Here is a 19,201-nt window from a genome sequence, read left to right on the forward strand (position 1 = left end):
TATTTAATACAAAGTATAAAATAATTGGCCAAAAGAGTGCAGTGTTATATATAAGACAGACATTCTGAATGTCTGTTGTCCTGTGTTAGTTCCACGACACTGGGCCCATGTTTGAGAAGTATAAGAGTGAGGTTTGGCTTTTTTTGGTGGAAATAATAGAAATTCCATATCTGGCGGTTATTTCCTTATAACAATTTCTGTCCCTTTGAGGTAAACATTTTCAACTTATCTGAATTATAATTTCAGCTTGTTCTCGTTAGTTTTGTATGTCATTCTTTTCCTCTATCCTCTTGAGACCCTATGTCAGGAGGAATTTTAAAATGTTCAGTGAAAATAAACCTTGCTGCCCTTTTACAAGTACATCACATTTACCGCAGACAATTTCTGATCAAAGACACTGCTTGGGTTCTAAATTTATTAGATGGTGCTGGTTACAAGTATCAAGGAAAATGATAAATGCCAACAAAGTCCAGGTATTTGGAGACTAAGACTCAAAAAAGACCCCCTAGCATGCATGAGCACAGATGTTTGATGAGCTTTGATTTGGAGGGTTTTCCACATCTTTCTCAAACACCAGATTTTGAACTTCCTGACATTCCTAACTCTTATCTTCCAAGAAGTCTGATTAGCATTAATGCTATGTCAGTGATCCAATCTCCTGATCAGGATTTAAACCAGCACTTTTCCATAAGAGATTAACAAAAAGAAAATAAGATTGACAGTCATTCTCTATCTATTTCTGTGCATTTTTTTTTCTTTTAAGCTTATCTTGGAATTCAGCCTTACCTCTCATGATGCAGCTTTGCTACATCAAGCCGATTTTCAGTTTCTCTGACGGACTGAGCCAGGACAAACCCCCACATACTTTGCAAAGGACATAAAAGACTTCAGCCAGCCATCTTAGAAAAAGGGCAAATTTATTTAAAGCACTTTGTCCCCTACATAGAAAAATATGATTGATTTAAGTCAACAATAATAATAAATAGAGTACCTCTTGCAGGCCCCGCTGACGTGTACAGTTGTACAATCAATATCCAGTTTTACAACACAGCAAAGGCACAGGCTGCACAAGTGTGCAGTCTACAGGGTGTATGGGAGGATGAGCAATGTAAGACAGGAGAACATTAATGACCCAGTGAAATGCCTCAGGTTGCGTCCTAGATTTGTTTGATCATTTTTGTGTATGTTCTACTCTTGTTGTTACATATCCTTTTAACCGAGTTATGGTTACATTGCAGCTTGACTGATATAGTAGTTGGTTAGATTATCAGTGATGATACATGAAGTGAATTTTACAGTCTAAATAAACATCTGATTCCAACAGAGAACAAGTGGGTTCTCACCATTTTGATGGTCCCTAGTGTGTGGTGCTACCCTCATTAACATGTCATAGTAGTCTATAGATATTTTCTATTTTTCAAACAAATGTGTATTTCTTTACATGTACAGGCTTAAGCTTGAGTGGTATCAGTGGAATTGATGAGAGCTGTGAAATCTAAACACTATGATGCTGGATATGGGATAAGCAGGCCATAACATGTGGGAAATTTGTTAAGTGAGAGTTATAAATGCAGCAATAACACATGTTGAGACCACAAATCATGCCCAACAGATATGAAAGCAGATATGCACTACTGGGTGTTCTCTAGTATCCCCACTAAACAAAATATGCATCCTCATGAAGCCTTCACTTTCTCAATCCCCTAAGGTACTCTGTTTGTAGAAAAAAAGTGACTTGTCTTTCAGTCTCATAATCAAAACCTACACTGCAAATCAATCTCCATAATTTGTTCACAATATTTTTTTTAAAGAAACAGAAAGCATAAATATCTTAAATATTGAGGAAACAGTAAGGCTTCATCTGTCCCTTTAGTCTTGTCAATCTCTCCAGCCTCCAGTCCAGCAGAAGAGGCTTTGGAAAGCTCACACTTTTTCTCCAGCACTGCTCAACCCACCTGTTCCACCGGATTCACACAGTTGGGAGCAAAGCTACCATATGCCATATGCCAACAGTTTATTTTTACTGGAGAAAAAGCCCTGATTGTCAAAAAAGAAGGAAAAATAAAAAGAAAACGCCTTAATCATAATTTGTGTCAATGCTTTTATGCAAGTGGTACTCACCAGACTTCCATCAATACACAAACTGTAGACTTCATGTAGGGACCTGCTAGTCAGCAGTTGAAGTGTTTGGTCAAGTATTAGCCATTCATTTGGAGTGTCACCTTCTGTATCTCACTCCAGTCTCTGACATACCTCAGATTAAAGCCAACATCACTGTGTTCGAGTCTTTGATGTGGCACCTATATTCAAATATAAGGTTTACAGGTCCAGTCTTCTGATCCGCATTCAGCAGATTCTACACAGATGCAGGTGTGTGAAAGCGCAGTTCAGAACCTCCAGATACCCCAAACACTTTATAGAGCAGCAATGTGGCCAAAGGGCAACCACAAACTGAACTAAGGTGTCCTGATGAATGTACGTAAATGTAGGCTGAAGGTTAGATGTTCCTCTGAGCGGTGAGGTACTTTAGAGCGGCAGCACCATACTTTCGAGAGAGATCTTGGTGAAACTCATCCTTCAGTGTTGTCAAGCAGTACCGGTAACTTGCACTGGAGCGGAACTTTGAAATGTCAAAGCTAGGTGCATGGGGCATGTGGATCATGAAGGCATTTGGTAATACCATCAGCTCATACTCCTGTAATATAACCATTAATGCTCATTAAGTAGTAATTCTACCAAAAGTAATCAATAGTAACTCTTAAACTGGTAATACACTTACCTGTGCATCAAGCTCCATGATATGGGACACTTTGTTCCAGCCAAAGCCCACAAATCTCTGGTCATACTCAGGGCAATCACTCCTGACGACCACATAGGGCTCAAAATCAGCCTCCCATTCCACTTTGTAGGGTGTAGTGGCTGTCCTCCATTTGGCATAATTAGTTGGGGCATGACCCTTGGTCCAAACATGGTACCTACTCATGATAAAATTAATATTTGTTAAAGTTACTTTCAGCACTACTTATTATAGAAGTAGTGAATACATAAAGATATAATTAACAGTGAGATTTCAGACAGTTTGATTTTTGGTGCTATGACTAATTAAAACTTATGGAGATCTGGTTTCTGTGAGAGCTTTCCACCTTACCTGAAGGTGTAGAGAGTCCCCATATCAAGCATGGACAGCAGTTCAGCTTTGGATTTGGGAAAGGAGAGGCGGTATCTCAGAGTCTCAAAGGCCGGCACAACGAGAGCCTTTTTGGTGTTTGCCATATCCAATTGGACAATGGATTTTCTACAGAAATCAATTAGCAACAAGAATTAAAGTTAAATAAGTGAAGCTAAAGCTAAGAAAGAATTATTAAATGTAAACACTTTAAACAATTTAAATCTGACTGACCTGAGGTAATCATAGAGTCCATACATAGGGAGGAAATCAATGTCAGTTAGAAACACATAGGGAGTTTTTGCATTCCGGAGAGCTATGTTGCGGACCAGGTTAACAGGGTAGAACTGGCCCTCTTTGTAGACGATGTGGTATCCCACGTTCTTGCGATTTTTGAGGACCTCGGAGGCCTGGGCATAGCGCAAGAACTGCTGGGCCTCAGCATCGGACATGTAAAGAGCAAGACTGATGGGTCCTTCCCAGTGTTTGCAGATGGCCTCCAGCATTTGAAGTCTGTAGGAAACCACACATTACTGGTAGAAACAGCTTCAGGACAGGTTGATGAGGGGTGTTTATATAGAAAATGCCCGAGAAGGTTTATATTGAAAATAGTAACTTAATAAACCTCAAAATGCTGTCAGGATATCGATCCTTTAAAATCACCACATGTGGCTGCGGTTTGAATGATACTGACATGCTGTGCATCCATTGGTGCGTATGTGGGTATGTACATGTGGGTCTTCCTCACCTGTCCATGGAGAGCTGGGCTACTAATGTGATGTCCATGTCATCCTCAGTGGGTGTGTACTCATACTGCAGAAAATATAGGTGCACACGATGCACCATAATCCGCTCACGCCGGAAATCATAGCACTGGTCATCCTCATCAAGATCTTCCAGTGCTTTCTGAAGCTGAAAAACATAAATGCATAAGCGCCGTAGATGTAATGGTCCCCTGCTAGTATTCTTCTCCACATGGTCGGGTTCACCACGTGGTCCTTTGCACACACTTCCACTTGCTTTGTGTTTGCTTTTGCTATCATGCTCCACACAGGCATCTCATGTTCCCCCATCACTTAGCCATGATACCAATGCTTCAATCCACCCTTGATTTCCATCTATAAAGTCCATTTAATCATAATCCTCATTGTCAGTTATTGTTTCGATTTTATCGTCACCATTATCATTAAGTTTGTATTTACTTTTGTTTTCATTAAGCACCATTCTCTCCAAATTGCACGTATCCTACACGCTATCTTTGCACCACCATGTCAGTTAGAGGTCTAATTAAATTTTTAAATATATACCGTTATACTAAGAAATGTACATGTTGCATTAATAAGATTTGTATATGAGATATTCCTGTTCAAATAAAAGACCTTCAGGTATGGATTATTTATGTTAAAAAGCTAACCAACTTTGTCCATACACAACAAGAGGAGAGTTATGGTTAAGCTTTTTCCTGGATTGGGTCAGGAGACATATGAATTGACTCACCCGTGTGTTTTCAGAGCTGGCCTGACTTGGACACCCAAAGAGTTCCCGTCGGAGAAGATTCCCATCATACTCCAAGAAGGTCAAGTAAAGATTCCGGAAAAATTCCACATGCTTGTTTTTTACTCGCAGTTTTTTGGGAGAATTCCAGTGGATCACCTGTGAGAGAAAATAATACAAATAAAACCAGAAATCTATGATGGCTATATATGAGTGGGGTGATTTTTATTCATTTACTGTACCTGTTTTTCAGTGTGTTAAAGGAGTAGTTCAAACTTTTAACACTGAATAAAGTTATTTAAATAACTTTATGCTAACTGGCAGTTATTAGATGATATTTATTGTTAGCCATGTAAGCAAATTAGATTAAGCTATTTCTTTAATATTTAAAGCCCAATTCAAGTTCAAAAGGCAGTGACAGGGTATAAAAACAGACACCATGTTCAATATAATTACTTTTATATTATTCTATATTATTTTATATTATTACATTATTCTGAAGTCTTTACTTCCTGATTGGTTCATAAATACCTCATTCCTTACCTTAAGGTCTGACACTTCCGTGTAGCACTGCTCAGATCGGGTGTGGTCCGACAGTTGTACATTCCAGAAACAGGGCAGCTGGTGTACGAGGACAGGATTCTGCTTGATGAAGGCATTGAATATATCCTGTACCCACAGTTCAAAGTGCATATTGTTATTTCAGTGTAAGACTTTCACCACTGGGCTTTCAGGTTTTTTGCACTGATACATTGGACGCAATGGTACAGAGGACGCTGTTGGAGTAACAAAGACATCTCGATTCTAGCGCCCTCACCTGGTCGGCGAGGGAAGTGGACAGCATGCTCATTAACTCCCTTTCTGCTGTCAGTCTCCACATCTGCTCCCAGCTGATTCGCCGCAGTCTCTCCAAATAGAGCAAGATCACCCCTGTAGCAGTTGGGAATATTTTCATGATTCAAAGCCCAACTCAGCAAGCACCATGCAGTTTTTCCTCTCTATTATTAAGTGAACATTCAGTATGGTAGACATCCATTCATTACCCTGTGTTCTTCTCCTCACCTGTGTTAAACCCACGTCCTAGGGCTGGCCAGGGTTTGTGGTTCTTCCAGAGATTACCTAGGTACCAGTCACTCTGGTTCTCCACAAGCCCAATCACTTGTTTCTCTGCAATAAGAAAAGCACCATTGATTCATCATCTTTCAAACAGTATGTTTGGTTCAAAAGGAACAGTCATTAAAGTAATTACCTGTGAACTTTCTAAAGATGGCCCACAGCTCAGCAATGTCTGTAGCAAAGGTGATGTCTGTATCGAGCACAATGACCTTTGAGAGGTCAGAGGGCAGAGCTTTGGTAAGGGTGAGTTTCATCAGTCCATAAATTCCTGAATAGTGTTTGTTAGGTATCCATGACACTTCTGACTATATGAGAAGAGAGATACAAAAACAACAGATAGAAGAAGAGAGAGACAGAGAGAGAAAGACAGGGAGAAAGCTTTCATTTAAAAAGAATTGCCAGCAGACTCGATTACAGGCAGTCATTTTTTTATCTTAATGCCACTATTAAGCATAACCTTCAGATAGTTCTGTGGATCACCTGGACACTGCCTTGGGTCTGAACCGTTTTATAACAGTATCACTATTTATTCGCCACTTTTGTATGGTTTAATGGGTCGTTTTGCCCAGCTTAACATGCATATTGAAAATGAATGGCTGGAGGAGTTGAAGGTCAGATTGTCTAAGGGCACACAGAAGAGCAAAGAGAACCATACACATGTAGTGATTAGAGAAGCTTTGAGCCAAACAGCACTATCACAGGTGAAAGCACAATCAAGGAGAGAGACCAAGATAGAAAGAGAAAGAAAGAGAGAGAGAGAGGGAGAGGAGAGAGAAGAACAAGACTGAAAGAGAACGGACAAGAGAGAGGGAAATGAGAAACAGAGAGTATAGGATGAGGGGGTGTACAGAGAGCTGTATATAATATGGATTTATGTAGGAATAGTGAACCACACAAACACTACCACACAGTGCAACTGAAAAAGAAAAAAAAAACAAAAAACCCATTCTGAATAATTTAAAGCAACTGTACTGGGATTCATGTGCCACATTCTTTCTTTATAAAAAGAGTTGCACTATCACTTTAAATGTATGATCAAAAATGAAGTTTGAGTTCTGTGCTGTTCTTTGCAGTGAACCTCCTAGATGGAAGCAAAAGGTGTCCTGGAGAGATAGCGAGAGCGAAAATTTAAAAATAGAGAAATGTACACAAACTCCACCTACAGAAGCAGTGTCCTTCACTGCATCCTTTGATGTGTCTTTATGGTGACACTTGAAGAGAACAACCTTGTCTTGCACACTTGTATTAAGATGAGAGGGTTGTATTCTGCCTTGTTTGAAGGATCTGCAGCTGGCTACAGGTAGTTGCAGTGCTTTTTAAAGAGCCCTTGCGAAGGTTCTGCTGCTACCCCGAGGCATGGTGTCTGGGACGGAGGTTTAACAGAAGCGGTCGCATGCTCTCAACAAAACAGAGAGGTTTTACCTTTAATTCATCCGCGTCATAGAAGCTGATCTGCACCGACGGCACCATCCATGACTGGAACAGAGTGCTGAGGATCTGATTGGCTACTGTGTCGGTAATGAAATGGAAATGCAATGGGTTTCTCCTGGAAGCAGGAAGATGAACATTAGGCAGTCAAACATGTTCAAAAAACTCAGGCAGAGCCACCAAAATACTCAATAAAGGTCAGTAGAGAAGAAATTATTTCAGCTGTCTCTGGACAAATGTGTGCAAATGTTTTTGTATATTATCCACATATTAGGCTATAAATAACGTTGCAGGGGGGCAAGGGTTTGTCTGGACAATACTATGTATGGTGCAACACTGTTTACTTTCATTTAATTTGGTGCGGTGTCCTCACCTGTGGAACAGGATGGACTTGACCAGGGTGACCACGTCCCGGCTGGCGTTGTGACCAGCACACACACATGCCACGTGGATCAGCTATATGCACAAAGACAAAGAACAAGTATTTGCATGTTGAATACTCAGTGGATGTACTACATATAGCATTTTAACTGATAAATGCCTTAGAGTTTCTTGGAGCCTCTGGGTACCTACTGTTTGCATTGCTAAGAGCTTTATCCCCTATGATGATTTTCTATGCCTACATCTCCTACAGTGCCTTAGTGGTGGCTATATTATGTTAAGTCCCTGTGACATGATGTGATCTCTAACACTCTTAATGACTCAGTATTCCACTGATAATGTCACTGAATTTCTTTTCTTCCCTTTTTGCTTCTCTTTGCGGTTGATGAGGCCTACATCTCCCACAATGCCATTGTGCACCACTGATTTAGGCAGGACTATATCTGCAATGAAAATTGTCTTACCTCACACTTCTCTGCTGTGGGAGAGCGGGCACACTCGCTGTGATTGGCCCGTTCCTCTGCAGTGTTTTCCACATCTTCTGGACCTGTGTCTGCTGATGCCACCCACTGCTGGTTGCCATAGTTACCCTCACCCGGTTGGGCAGCCAGGCCCTGCGATTGGCTGAGCTGGAGGCGGATCTGCCGGTTCTCTTCCTCAACCTGTCGCACCCGTGACTCCAGGACTTCCCGCTCAAGTAGCCGCGCCTCCGTCGACTCCACCAGACACGGGGAGAGGAGCAGGGAGCGCCCGTCTGTAACAACACAACAAGAGGGATTTCACAGATGGTTGTTTAGGTAAAACAAAACAATATTTACACTGCTGTTTGACTTATTATTACCCTAAGTGCTGAGTATTTATTGTCTGTTGGCAGTTGTCTGTTATTATTTAATTATTGCCTGTGTCTCATGTAATCCTGAGAATATCTTTTTTTGTTGCTGTTTTATATACATTTGCAGGGGATATGTCTTTAAAGTGGCACTGGACTTTAAAAAGTTTCAATTGAAAGTTGAACCATATGCAAAGAGACCCTTTAATTTAGTCTTTGCTGTTTTTCTAAATGACACAGAGAGGAATAATGTCTCTGCTCTAAAATGTCCCAACCTACCTATGTAGATGTCGTAAAACTACAAATTTGAAAAAAATGAATCTGTTTTTGGCTTGTGAAATGAAATATTCATATCATAATGTCATACATATTGGCAATGTGAATTTAAGTGGTTTTCACACTGCACTGATAATTCAAGTGTGAAGCCGTCAGAACACAGGACACACTGCACTGAAACTGCAAAGCCATTGCTTTCTCTCTCTTCACCCGTAACAGGAACAGCACACTCTCTAGACATGCAGAATTCAGTGCTGGCAAAACACACTATATGCACCCCAGTCCCTTTATTAGAAACACCTTGTAAATGTATAGCTATCGAGCACATCTGTTGCCATGGAGAGTTGAAGTCTTTATCAGCAGTTTGTTTCTTTCTACAGGATCATTATTTGTGGGACCTTTTTGAGTAATGCACCAGTCTTCACCCAGCAGTGACAGTGTGTCAAATCTGCTGCAACACTGCCTTGCATGATAACTGTCACGGAACGCTCGCTTCACCGCGAGTCACGTGGTTTGGCCCGCCACGTGCAGTGGGAGGACCTTCATTTGTGGCCACGCCTGCACACAGCTGCACCTTGTCTTGTCTATGTGTATTTAAACCCGTGTCACTGTGTGCAGTGTCCTTGGTCATTGTTGGTGTAAAGTGTTAATGTTCTTTTCGTCATTGTTAAAATGTATGCGTGTTCATCGTGTTTGTTTAATGTCAGCTGTTACATGTTCATGTTCATGTTTGTGTTTATCGTTTGTAATACGTGTGAGTGCCATTATCGTTTTGTGTTAATAAATGTTCGTCCACATCGCTGGAGTCTGTGTGTCCTGCCCTTCGGCACTCGGGCCACCACGCGTTACAGAATGACCAACCACCACAGGAGGCCAGCGCCTGCAGCAAAAGACGGACTTCCTAGTGGGAGGTGCGTGAGCACTTCCTGCACTGCCACCTCTTAGATCCCAGGAGATTGGGAAGAGGACCGCAACTGGTGTTCGGGTCCACTCCGGAGGTGGAGGGGAACACCCCTAGGAATTTCTTGAGGGAGGGCTAAGGCTGAGCTTTGGTTGAGGAGGACCGAGGGGCACCACAACGACCAAAAAGAGGGCAGTTGGGTGGAGCCGGCGGGATCTCCGGAGTCCCTTCCCTTCAGCGGACTCGCCAGCTAGACTGGAAGGGTCTGCCCAAAGACTCGGAGGCAAACCACCTCTGGAACGCTCCTAGAGCGGTGGGAGAGGGGAGGACCATTGGGGGAGGTAGCACGTCTGGAACCGGGATGGATTTGCACCTCCGCATGTCCGTTGAGGCGAGGACAGAGGGCGCCACGTCACGGTGCCTTATATGGTTGTGTGTGGGTGCTATTGTGTGTCTGTGTTTGCGCCTTGGGCGCAACATCATTGAGAGTGTACCAGGCTGCCCTGAGAGAGGCAAGGAAGCTTCCTTTCTCCGTCTCGCTGCGAGGTCTCCCTTGCTGACAGCACCTGGCCTGCCTGGTACTAGATGGGCACCTGGCTTGGCCGTGCTGTGTGTTTACGTGTGTTCGCGTTCATTGGATGGACACGTCAGGAGCTGCACCCCTTGGGAGGGGGTTCTGTCACGTAATGCTTGCCTTCCGTGAGTCACGTGGGTTGGCCCGCCACGTGCAGTAGGAGGGTCTTGTTTGTGTATTGGTAACGACGCCTGCACACACCTGCACCAGGGTTAGTGTTTCATTTGTGTATTTCAACCCCAGTCGAAGTGTGCAGGTTGTCGGTTATTGTCGTCGTTTACGTTTGTTCACATTGTCTATGATAACCGTATGTCTCTTCATGTTCACTTCTTGGATGATATGTTATCCGAGACCATGGTTTATGTTAACCATGGTGTTAACAATGGTCTATCATGGTGTTAACAGTGGTTTACCATGAAAAATAATATCCAGTCAGCAGCGATCTTGTGGTCAAATACTGATTGGTGTTGAACAAGGAAAAGTGCAATGAATTGCGCATCGCACAATTTGTAGTCATTCATTTCTAAAACATGCATAAGATAGTTAGTAGCATATTACAAAAGTATCCAGTGAGTGTAGGTGGATAGTGTTTCTAGTAAAGTTGGCAGTGAATGTAACAGCCAAAGATCAAAGATCACAACAAAGATGCATCAGAAAATCTTTTTAACTCCATATCCCTCAAATAGAACCATTACACAGACTGAAAAAAACCTTCCAGGAATAGTTTTACCTATCACTGCTGGCTTTTCACATCTAAAAGCAGGCTCTTTGCTGTGTATCATCACATGTCTTATTCAGAGATGTACAGATGGAATACACTGTAAGAACAGGGAAAATAAAAGCTAATGGTCTTTGATGTTTAATCTTGTTACATCAGTGTCTTTTGAGGAATTATAAAATCTGTTTTTCTATTTAAAGCCTGTTTGCTACTGCAAAAAAAGATTTATATTTTTTATTTCTTCCCTGTGTGGCATGGTTCTTCAGACTACACTCTCACTCTTTCATTTTAGGGAATTCATCTATACACACACACCTGCACCAAGGCATCATTCTGTTTATTACCACAGAGGAGTGTGAGAAACTCAGTACTTGCACTTTGGTCCAAGATACTCAGTAACATAATGCATAATGCACACACACAAACACACATATGCCTGCACAAATATACACACACGCACACACGTGCACACACACACCCTCTCTATCTTTTGAACTGTAATTAAGTGGAACTCATTTTCGCTCTCTTCAAGTGTTTTGTGTGTAGACACTGTCAGTCTTGACTGCATTGACAGCTTGCTCATTTATAAATCTTATATGACTCTGCTTGCTTCATTACACTTCTCCTACACACAAACAGGACAGGGGTGAAAAGAACCTGCGATTCTCTCTTGATCGTGATTCTTAACAGAATAAGCATGAACAAGCTTCACTTTTTATTGTTCATGCTTGTTCATGCTTATTCTGTTAGGAATCAGGATCTGAAGCACAGGTTCTTTTCGCAGGTTCAGTATAACATGACAACAGGTCTCCTCTGTAAAACTGGTTCATTAACCACCTAAATCTAAACAACACTTTATGCATATGACTTGAAGTTAGCAATGATTTTCAGATCATTGGTAGAATGTTGAACATTTTCCTTCCTAAACACCAGACACACATGAAGCTTCATTTCTATGCTCAGAGTGACTTTATTACTCTAGTCTGCTTGGAAAGCTAAACTAACATGATTTCACGGAAATGGCATCCAGCTGTATTACCACCAAGGTTTATTATTGCTGTATTGTATTTAATATTGTGCATGTATACCAATGTTATCTGTTGTATTTATTTGCTGCTGTAAGACACACCTCCCTGGAAGTGAATCCTGAAATGTTTCAGGGTCTCTGGTGTTCCCAGCAGGCAGGGAGAGGGAGGTTCAGAACTCACTTTCCAGGTTTCCAGCAAGCAGGTAGAGCCAAGTCAGCAGGACGACGAAGCTCAGAGACACCAACGCCAGCTTCAGCTTCCCCCGGCACGGGCAGTGCATCCTGGGAATGGAGGCAGGCGAGCGGGAGGGCAGGGCTCAGGGGCGAGGAGGAGGGGCTTCAGGTAGGGCTCAGCCTTACTCTGCCTCCCTGCAGCATCTTCTTATCTGCAGACAAGACAGACAGAAATGTGGTGTGCATTCACATAACTGAACAGAGCATTCCAATGACTCAAAGACAAACAAAATGAATTCCAGGTTGTGATACAGTGTCATCAGCAATGACATAAAACCATATGGTACAACTCATTAAAAAACTCAGTACCTAGTCAGTCTGTTAAGTAATGTTATTGTCTATTTTTCCATTTGTCATTCAGCTATCTCTTAATAGTCCTATAGGCTTGCAGAGTTATCTTGAGTTCAGCTGATCTATGTCAGAGCAGAGAAGCACGCTATTCTTCTAGCTGTCAGCTTATGGTTTTGCCTTTGTCCCGCCACTATGTCATCTACACACAAAGCAGCACTTCTACTTACATCTCTCTTAATCAAAGCACACATGCCGTGAGACTCTCTCCCTCATTCCCCAAAATGCACATAAACAAAGCGGAGAGAGTGAGAAAGAGAGAGAGAAAGATGCTGCATCCAACCCCCTGTGGTTATTATTTTTTTTTTATGACCTTAATTAATCATGCTTCACTTTAATTAGACACCTGCCTGCAGGAAACAAGATTGGATGTTGCCAATAACAGAAAACATCAAGTTTATTAAAAGCGGGACACTATTCAGCAGGAGATAAAAAGAAAGGGAGAGAAAGAAAGAAGGTGAGAGAGAGAGAAAGAGAGCGAGAGATAAAGAGAGCGAGATTATTAAGTTTTTGTCCATGGGGATCTGTGATATGCCGTCTGAGATGCTGACTGCGCACCTGAGTTTTCTGTTCATTAATAAACCACAGAGCCGCGGAACACAGAGTTGTGCTCGGATAGGCTGTCTCGGCCACCATGCGGCAGGTTATGACTTGTGATCTCAGGATGCAATGCCATCCTGTCATATTAAACAAACTGCTCTTTAACGAGTATTGATGATGGGCCCAAGCGGAATCTGTTTTTGCTGATCTGAAAATTACTTCCGTTAAAATCCTTTGAACTCCCTCCCCCTTTTTCTGCTTTTGCCATCTGCTTGCACCATGCTGCAGTATGAAAGCATAGTTCTAAATAAATAAAATCACCTTTCGCGTCTATAAAATATATATATGGCCGCATGGGTTTTATTCTGTCCACAAACACTAAAATCACCCAGCCACCGAGGCTGCTTTCCTGGCAATCAGGATGGAATATGACATCTTGGAGCAGGATGGTAGAATGGCTTCACTTTTAGATTTTTTAAGTAATAAGCATTGTTTAAGTAATAAACTAATTACTGTTACTAATTAGTGGCATGTTGTGCCACATTGTGCTTTGTGATGGCCTGTGCTGTTCTGTGTCACGCTGTCACGCTGCTGCTCTGCTCCATATGCACTGTAGCCCTCTTGCAGCACCAGACTCCTCACTCTGACCGTTTGTTTCCTCACCCTGGGAGCACTCCAACTCTGACTGCAACATGTCTGCCAAATACACCCGATCGCGGTCGCCCACGCACACACAACATCTCCCCCCATTTTCTCAGGGACAGATGCATGGACAAGCAGTGAATAAACAGAAATCTACTGGAGGAAGCGTGGAAAAGGTCCAAGCAGGCCCATAACTGCAGGGACCTTGAACAGAGACGGAATCCAACAGCATAAGTGAGTGACAGCTAAATATTTTTCTGATATCATTCATGATATCATCTGTCCTAAACCTTATTTCCTTTTTAATACCATTAATACCTTTTTTAATATCCCACAATTGGCCTGACTTGATGTCTCCTTAGATACTTATGAAATGTTCTGACACTTCTCAGACGCAAGATTGCGATCATTAGAGCTCTCAACTCATTCCCTTCTTTTAACCCATCCATGACTGTCACTTGCCCTGCTGATTTTAACCAGTTGGAGCCTGTGTCTCTTTCCCTCCTAAATCATTGGTCATATGAATTTGTCAGTGTGTCCCACAGATGTTGTTCCCCTTTGCCTTTTTGAAGAGGTTTTTGAGTCTATTGGGACAAACAGCCAAGCAATTATGAACAGCAGCCTTGCCTCAGGTAATGTACTGGCAAATATTAAGCACGCGGTAATGTTACCAATGATTAAAAAACCCTATTTAGACTCCTCAGTCCTCTCTAATTTTAGGACAATTTCTAAACTCCTGTTTCTTTAAAAAAAAAAAAAAAAAACTTGGAGAAAACTGCACAACTTTAGTTGTAATTCAGGGTATTATTGAGATGTTCGTGTCTGATTTTAAAGCCCTCCAAAGCACTGATTCTGCACTTTTAAAAGTTTTTAATGATCTCTTATTAGTCACTGACTCAAGGGATTCTGCCATTCTTATGCTTTTAGACCTCATAGCTGCTTTTGACACAGTATAGTATCGTCTTTTCTGGCTTGGGGCACAGTGTCAGCATTAAAGGTACTGCCCTAGAGTGGTTCAGATCCTACTTTTCTGACAGAGGTTTTTCTGTCAGCCATGGGTGATTTTGTATCCTCCTTAGTGTCTTTTCCCTTTGGAATCCCCCAGGGTCTATTCTCAGGCCAATCCTATTCTTTCTTTATATGCTCCCCATAGGGGTTGGGGTGGGGGGGGGGTTCATTCTTAGAAAATATGGTATTAAATATAGTAGAAAATATGGAGATAAAACCCTTTTTTTTCTGGCTTTGAGACATAAAAGCCTGGATGGCTTTAATCTTTTTACATTTTAATGAATAAAATAAAGAACAAAGTCCTGTTCCTTGGACCCAGAAGTGCCTGTGATGACCCTCATATCTATCTTGGTCGACTAGAACCTTTTAAAAGACCTGCTGTACAAAATTTGAGTGTGATAAAAGGAAGTGATTTTAAATTGGATAAACAAATAAACTCAGTGACAAACAGCTTTTTTCAACCAAGGCTCTTAAAAGGTTAGGACCTTTTTGTCATTTAATGACTTTGAAAGGGTTATACATGCTTTCATCTCATCCTGCCTCATCCGGACTACTGTATTGCCTTTTATGATGGTATTAGACAGTTCAGTGGCTTTAGGACTGAGTTTAAGATTTTATTGTTTGCCTACATATCCTTAAATTGTCTAGCAGCAACCTTTTAATCTCTGACCTATAAAACTGCAGGTTCCATCAAAGTCACTCAGATCCACTGACCATCTCCTTCTGGTCATAGATCATAGATCATGGAAGATGTGCCTTTGCATGTTAGACTGGACCCTACCCAACCTGTTTTTGAATCTCATCTAACAACTAATTGTCTTGGCTTTTAATTCAGTATGAAAGTTTTTCTTTTGTGTTAGTGGTTTGGTCCTGTTTTTTGTTGGTGGTGGTGGTGTTGTTTCTCCTTTGCCATTAGTTAAACTGGCCTTGCATCTTAGTTATTTTATGGTTTTTGCTAATTTGATTGTACAGCACTTTGGTCAACTGCTGTTGTTTTTAAATATGTTTTATAAATATATAAATGAAATGAAATGAAATGAAATGAAAATGATGATGCTACACAGGAAGCTCAAAGCTAAAGTAACAGTGTGCCTCTGCAAAGAAGGGCCTGAGCCTTGAAACAGCTCAGTTTCATTAATGGCCTTTATGAAATATAATCCAAAGTAATTAACCATGAGAAGACTGCACAGGATTGTTTATAGTAAAGGCATTCAAATCAATTAATAATTGCACTGAATTGCACCTATTACATACCTATTCCCAGACTAAAATGAACATAGGAAGCCAAGGTTAATTTGACGTTGCTTGACACTGGACACCTTTCTCCTTAATCCTTCCTGATGGAGTACTTCCTCCTCCAGACCCCTCTCTGCACACATCCTGTGTAGCTCAGCGAGGCCCAGGTCCAGTCAGGCATACGCAGGCCTGGGCTCTTTCAGCCTTTTCTGCCCTTTCCTATGTCATCTGAGTCCTTCAGCATGATTTTCTCTCTCGTTCGCTCCCTTCTTTCTCTTTTTTAATCTCTTCTCTCGCTTTCTCTTGTATCCTTCCCATAGTCTCTCTCTCTCTACCTCCCCTCTGTCTTTCTCTTTCTTTGTTCTGCTCCTCCTCTCTTCCCACCGACACACTGCTGTGTCCCAGTGCACGCTAGCCATGACAAAAAGGACGATGGCCGTGAGGCCAAATGGTCAGTTACCAGCTATATGCCCCGTTGCAGCCAGAGGGAGCCTTTCAGCTTCTGCCAATCTGTCTCCTCTTCCAAGTGCTCCTCCAGCTAATGACCCCCCAGCCCCCCTTATTAGGCCGCTCTGACCCCTAATGACATGAGAATAATTAGGAAAGGCACAGTGGGTGTTTGTCATATGACCCGTGGGAAGCGATTCAAATGCAGACCCAATGTCTGAATTACTCAGGCATGTGCACTTCTTTTATTTTAACTCAGTGCCATGAGAATATAATGCATTTCATGTGATAAGCATTGGAGGTAGAATAAAAAGACAAGAAACTCCTTGAAAAACAAGAAAGCTTAGAATGGATTTTTTCAAGTTTTGTCCTATCTTTTTTATCTTGAAAAGAAATCCAAACTGGATCATTTACAAATACAGGCTGAAACCTATTCTCAGCTTACGCAATGTTAACCAAAGCCTTCCCAAGCAGGACCCCCATAACACACACACACACACACACACACACAGCTAGCTGCGTCAGCACAAGGAGCTCACCTGCCTGCCATCTCTCATCTCCTCTTCATTAGCATTCTCTGATAAGAAAACACAGGGGAGTGGCTGTGAACCAGGAGACTTTTGGCCCCCGGGGGAGGGGTGGGGATTGGGGAGTAACCCCTTGCCGACGAATCTGCGCACGACTCCCAGGTTATATTTACATTTGCGTATAACCATACAGATCCTTCGCTTTACTTCACTTTACTTTCATGCTATAGCAGATTTGAAATATCAAAAAAATAAAGCCATGGACGTTGCCTCAGCCAAACCCGACCAGCAACCGAAAGCGAACAAAACATACATTGCACTGTGATGCTCTTTCGTACGGCTTTAAGTAACGATGACATGTAGGGGTACTGAGACTGGCAGGTTTAAGAGGTGATGGTAAACCTTAACCCCAGGCACACATAAAGAGGAAAGAGAAGGGGAGGGTGGGCAGAGAGAAGTGGGCTGGTATGAAGATGGCTAGCTGGGCAGCTTTAATGAGGATCTTTTGTCGAACAAGCAACAAAACAAAATGCTTATGGTCCAGTGGGATAAAAGCTTTAGTAAAGCAGGAGGAAAGGCTGTAGATAAGAAATATAGAAGCAGAAAGGCCCTGGTGACGTTTACAGCCTTCTTCCTCCCCTCATGTGCAAAAGAGAAGGATGCACATAAAACTACAAAAGGCCTGCGCATGCAGCCTTTTGTTCCTACGATCCTTCAGTAACTTTTCTCTCTCTCTCTCTCTCTCTCTCTCTCTCTCTCTCTCTCTCTCTATCTCTCTCGCCGTCACCAGCCAGAACACAAAATTGACCTTTCATGTCATGCAAAACAGTCAAAAACAGACTGACCAGTTTTCAAGATCTGGCCCTCACTCTGAAAGAGAGTGCCGAGTCGTAGTGGGTTTTCCCTGGCACAGCCCTGCAACATTGCGTCCCTTCTTTCGTGTTGTTGTGGCAGTGTCAAAAGCTGCCCTTTAACTGCCTGCCTGATATACCAAATGTGTGGGAGTTTTGTACTGAAGTGACCTTCTGCAACTGATACACTCATGTGGCATAACACGAGTGAGAACATCATTCTAAAGACTGGATACTCTATTCAAATCAACTTTGTTGTGTGACTTGGATGGCATGTTCACTGGAGTTAGTCACTGAAGTTACCTATGGATAGCTATATATATATATATATATATATATATATATATATATATATATATATATATATATATATATAAAATTCTTAAGATCTTTCCTTCTTCTGCTCCTTTTTTTATAACAGTGAGTTAAGAGGCAGGCTTCAAGAAGGGCTGACACAACCTCATAGCTCATGTCAATCAGGCTGCACTGAAAGTATGATAATGTGATTAAAGTGGGCTGGAATAATCTCTGTGGAGTGGACCTGGCATTAGCACAGCGTTGCCCTTTTAAATGAGGGGCTTTTCAGCTGTGCATATAATCAGAGACAAGATCACACTGATTAAGACATAATCACCTTGCTGCTCCCACATACACATTTCTCTGTCTCTCTCTAACACACACACAATATATATATATATATATATATATATATATATATATATATATATATATATATATATATACACACACACACACATCTGTTGCCTCTTAGAAATGTAGTTTTGTTCTTTTTTTATTCATCATATGGTCAGGAAGTAGCCTGGCCTCAACACTAGAATAACCAATCAATAGCAGCCACATTCATTATAACTATAAGCCAAGTGGATGGCAGATGTGTTCGTGTGTGAAGAGCCTAAAGCATCTGAAACTTAAAGTGTCTTTTCCCATCTATAAGTCACTAGAGTAGACCTGGCAGGCAGTAAGAACAGCTCTTCCAGGGCTTTGCCTTGCAGGACCATGGGCTCTCAGCCATCCGGAGTCGGTGACGGAGTCCATCCTTGAGTTTGATACCCTGTGCATTAGCAAGCTAATCTTCAAAAACACTCTTTTGCCCCCTCTCTCTCTCTCTTTCTCTCTCTCTCTCTCCATTCGTCTTTCCTTTCTCTATCCTCTCTATCCCTGGTTCTTCTCTTAACGTCCCCTTCACATGCTTGAGATGCCCCTTTGAAGCTTTAAACCCTGTTAATCTGCTTCTCTTCTCTCCCGCCAAGCCTCACAAATCAGATGCTCCTATCTCCTAGTGTCTCAGGCCTCACAAACGACAGTGGCTCAGTGGACTTAGAAAGAGACAGGCAGAGAGACATATGAGAGAGACAGAGAGAGAGAAAAAAAGAGTGAGACAGATAGACTGATTTTGAAGATGGCTTTAATGCACCAGGTTTGCATTCTATCCATAAA

General features: G+C 41.9%; 1 protein-coding gene across 9 annotated transcripts in view; it reads right to left on the reverse strand.

The window, feature by feature from the left end:
• Positions 1 to 900: 900 nt before the first annotated feature.
• The window catches only part of large2 (LARGE xylosyl- and glucuronyltransferase 2), a 39,925-nt gene continuing 21,624 nt past the window's right edge, over positions 901 to 19,201 (reverse strand). For 7 of the 9 annotated variants that reach the window (XM_027012723.2, XM_027012722.2, XM_027012724.2 and 4 more), the window contains 14 exons: positions 12,092 to 12,296; positions 8,050 to 8,339; positions 7,578 to 7,660; positions 7,199 to 7,322; positions 5,910 to 6,081; positions 5,723 to 5,827; positions 5,478 to 5,590; positions 5,204 to 5,329; positions 4,664 to 4,819; positions 3,915 to 4,078; positions 3,401 to 3,679; positions 3,149 to 3,295; positions 2,780 to 2,975; positions 901 to 2,695 (listed from right to left, as the gene is read on the reverse strand). In XM_027012723.2, coding sequence (XP_026868524.2) covers positions 2,498 to 2,695; positions 2,780 to 2,975; positions 3,149 to 3,295; positions 3,401 to 3,679; positions 3,915 to 4,078; positions 4,664 to 4,819; positions 5,204 to 5,329; positions 5,478 to 5,590; positions 5,723 to 5,827; positions 5,910 to 6,081; positions 7,199 to 7,322; positions 7,578 to 7,660; positions 8,050 to 8,339; positions 12,092 to 12,191 — 2,253 coding nt within the window. In that variant the 5' untranslated portion in view covers positions 12,192 to 12,296 and the 3' untranslated portion in view covers positions 901 to 2,497. Of the gene's footprint in view, positions 2,696 to 2,779; positions 2,976 to 3,148; positions 3,296 to 3,400; positions 3,680 to 3,914; positions 4,079 to 4,663; positions 4,820 to 5,203; positions 5,330 to 5,477; positions 5,591 to 5,722; positions 5,828 to 5,909; positions 6,082 to 7,198; positions 7,323 to 7,577; positions 7,661 to 8,049; positions 8,340 to 12,091; positions 12,297 to 16,904; positions 16,943 to 17,737; positions 17,939 to 19,201 lie in introns of those variants that run through there. The other 2 variants (XM_027012729.2, XM_027012728.2) reach the window with 2 other exon arrangements.

This window comes from Electrophorus electricus, chromosome 4 (genome assembly GCF_013358815.1).
Source record: "Electrophorus electricus isolate fEleEle1 chromosome 4, fEleEle1.pri, whole genome shotgun sequence".
NCBI lineage: Eukaryota > Metazoa > Chordata > Actinopteri > Gymnotiformes > Gymnotidae > Electrophorus > Electrophorus electricus.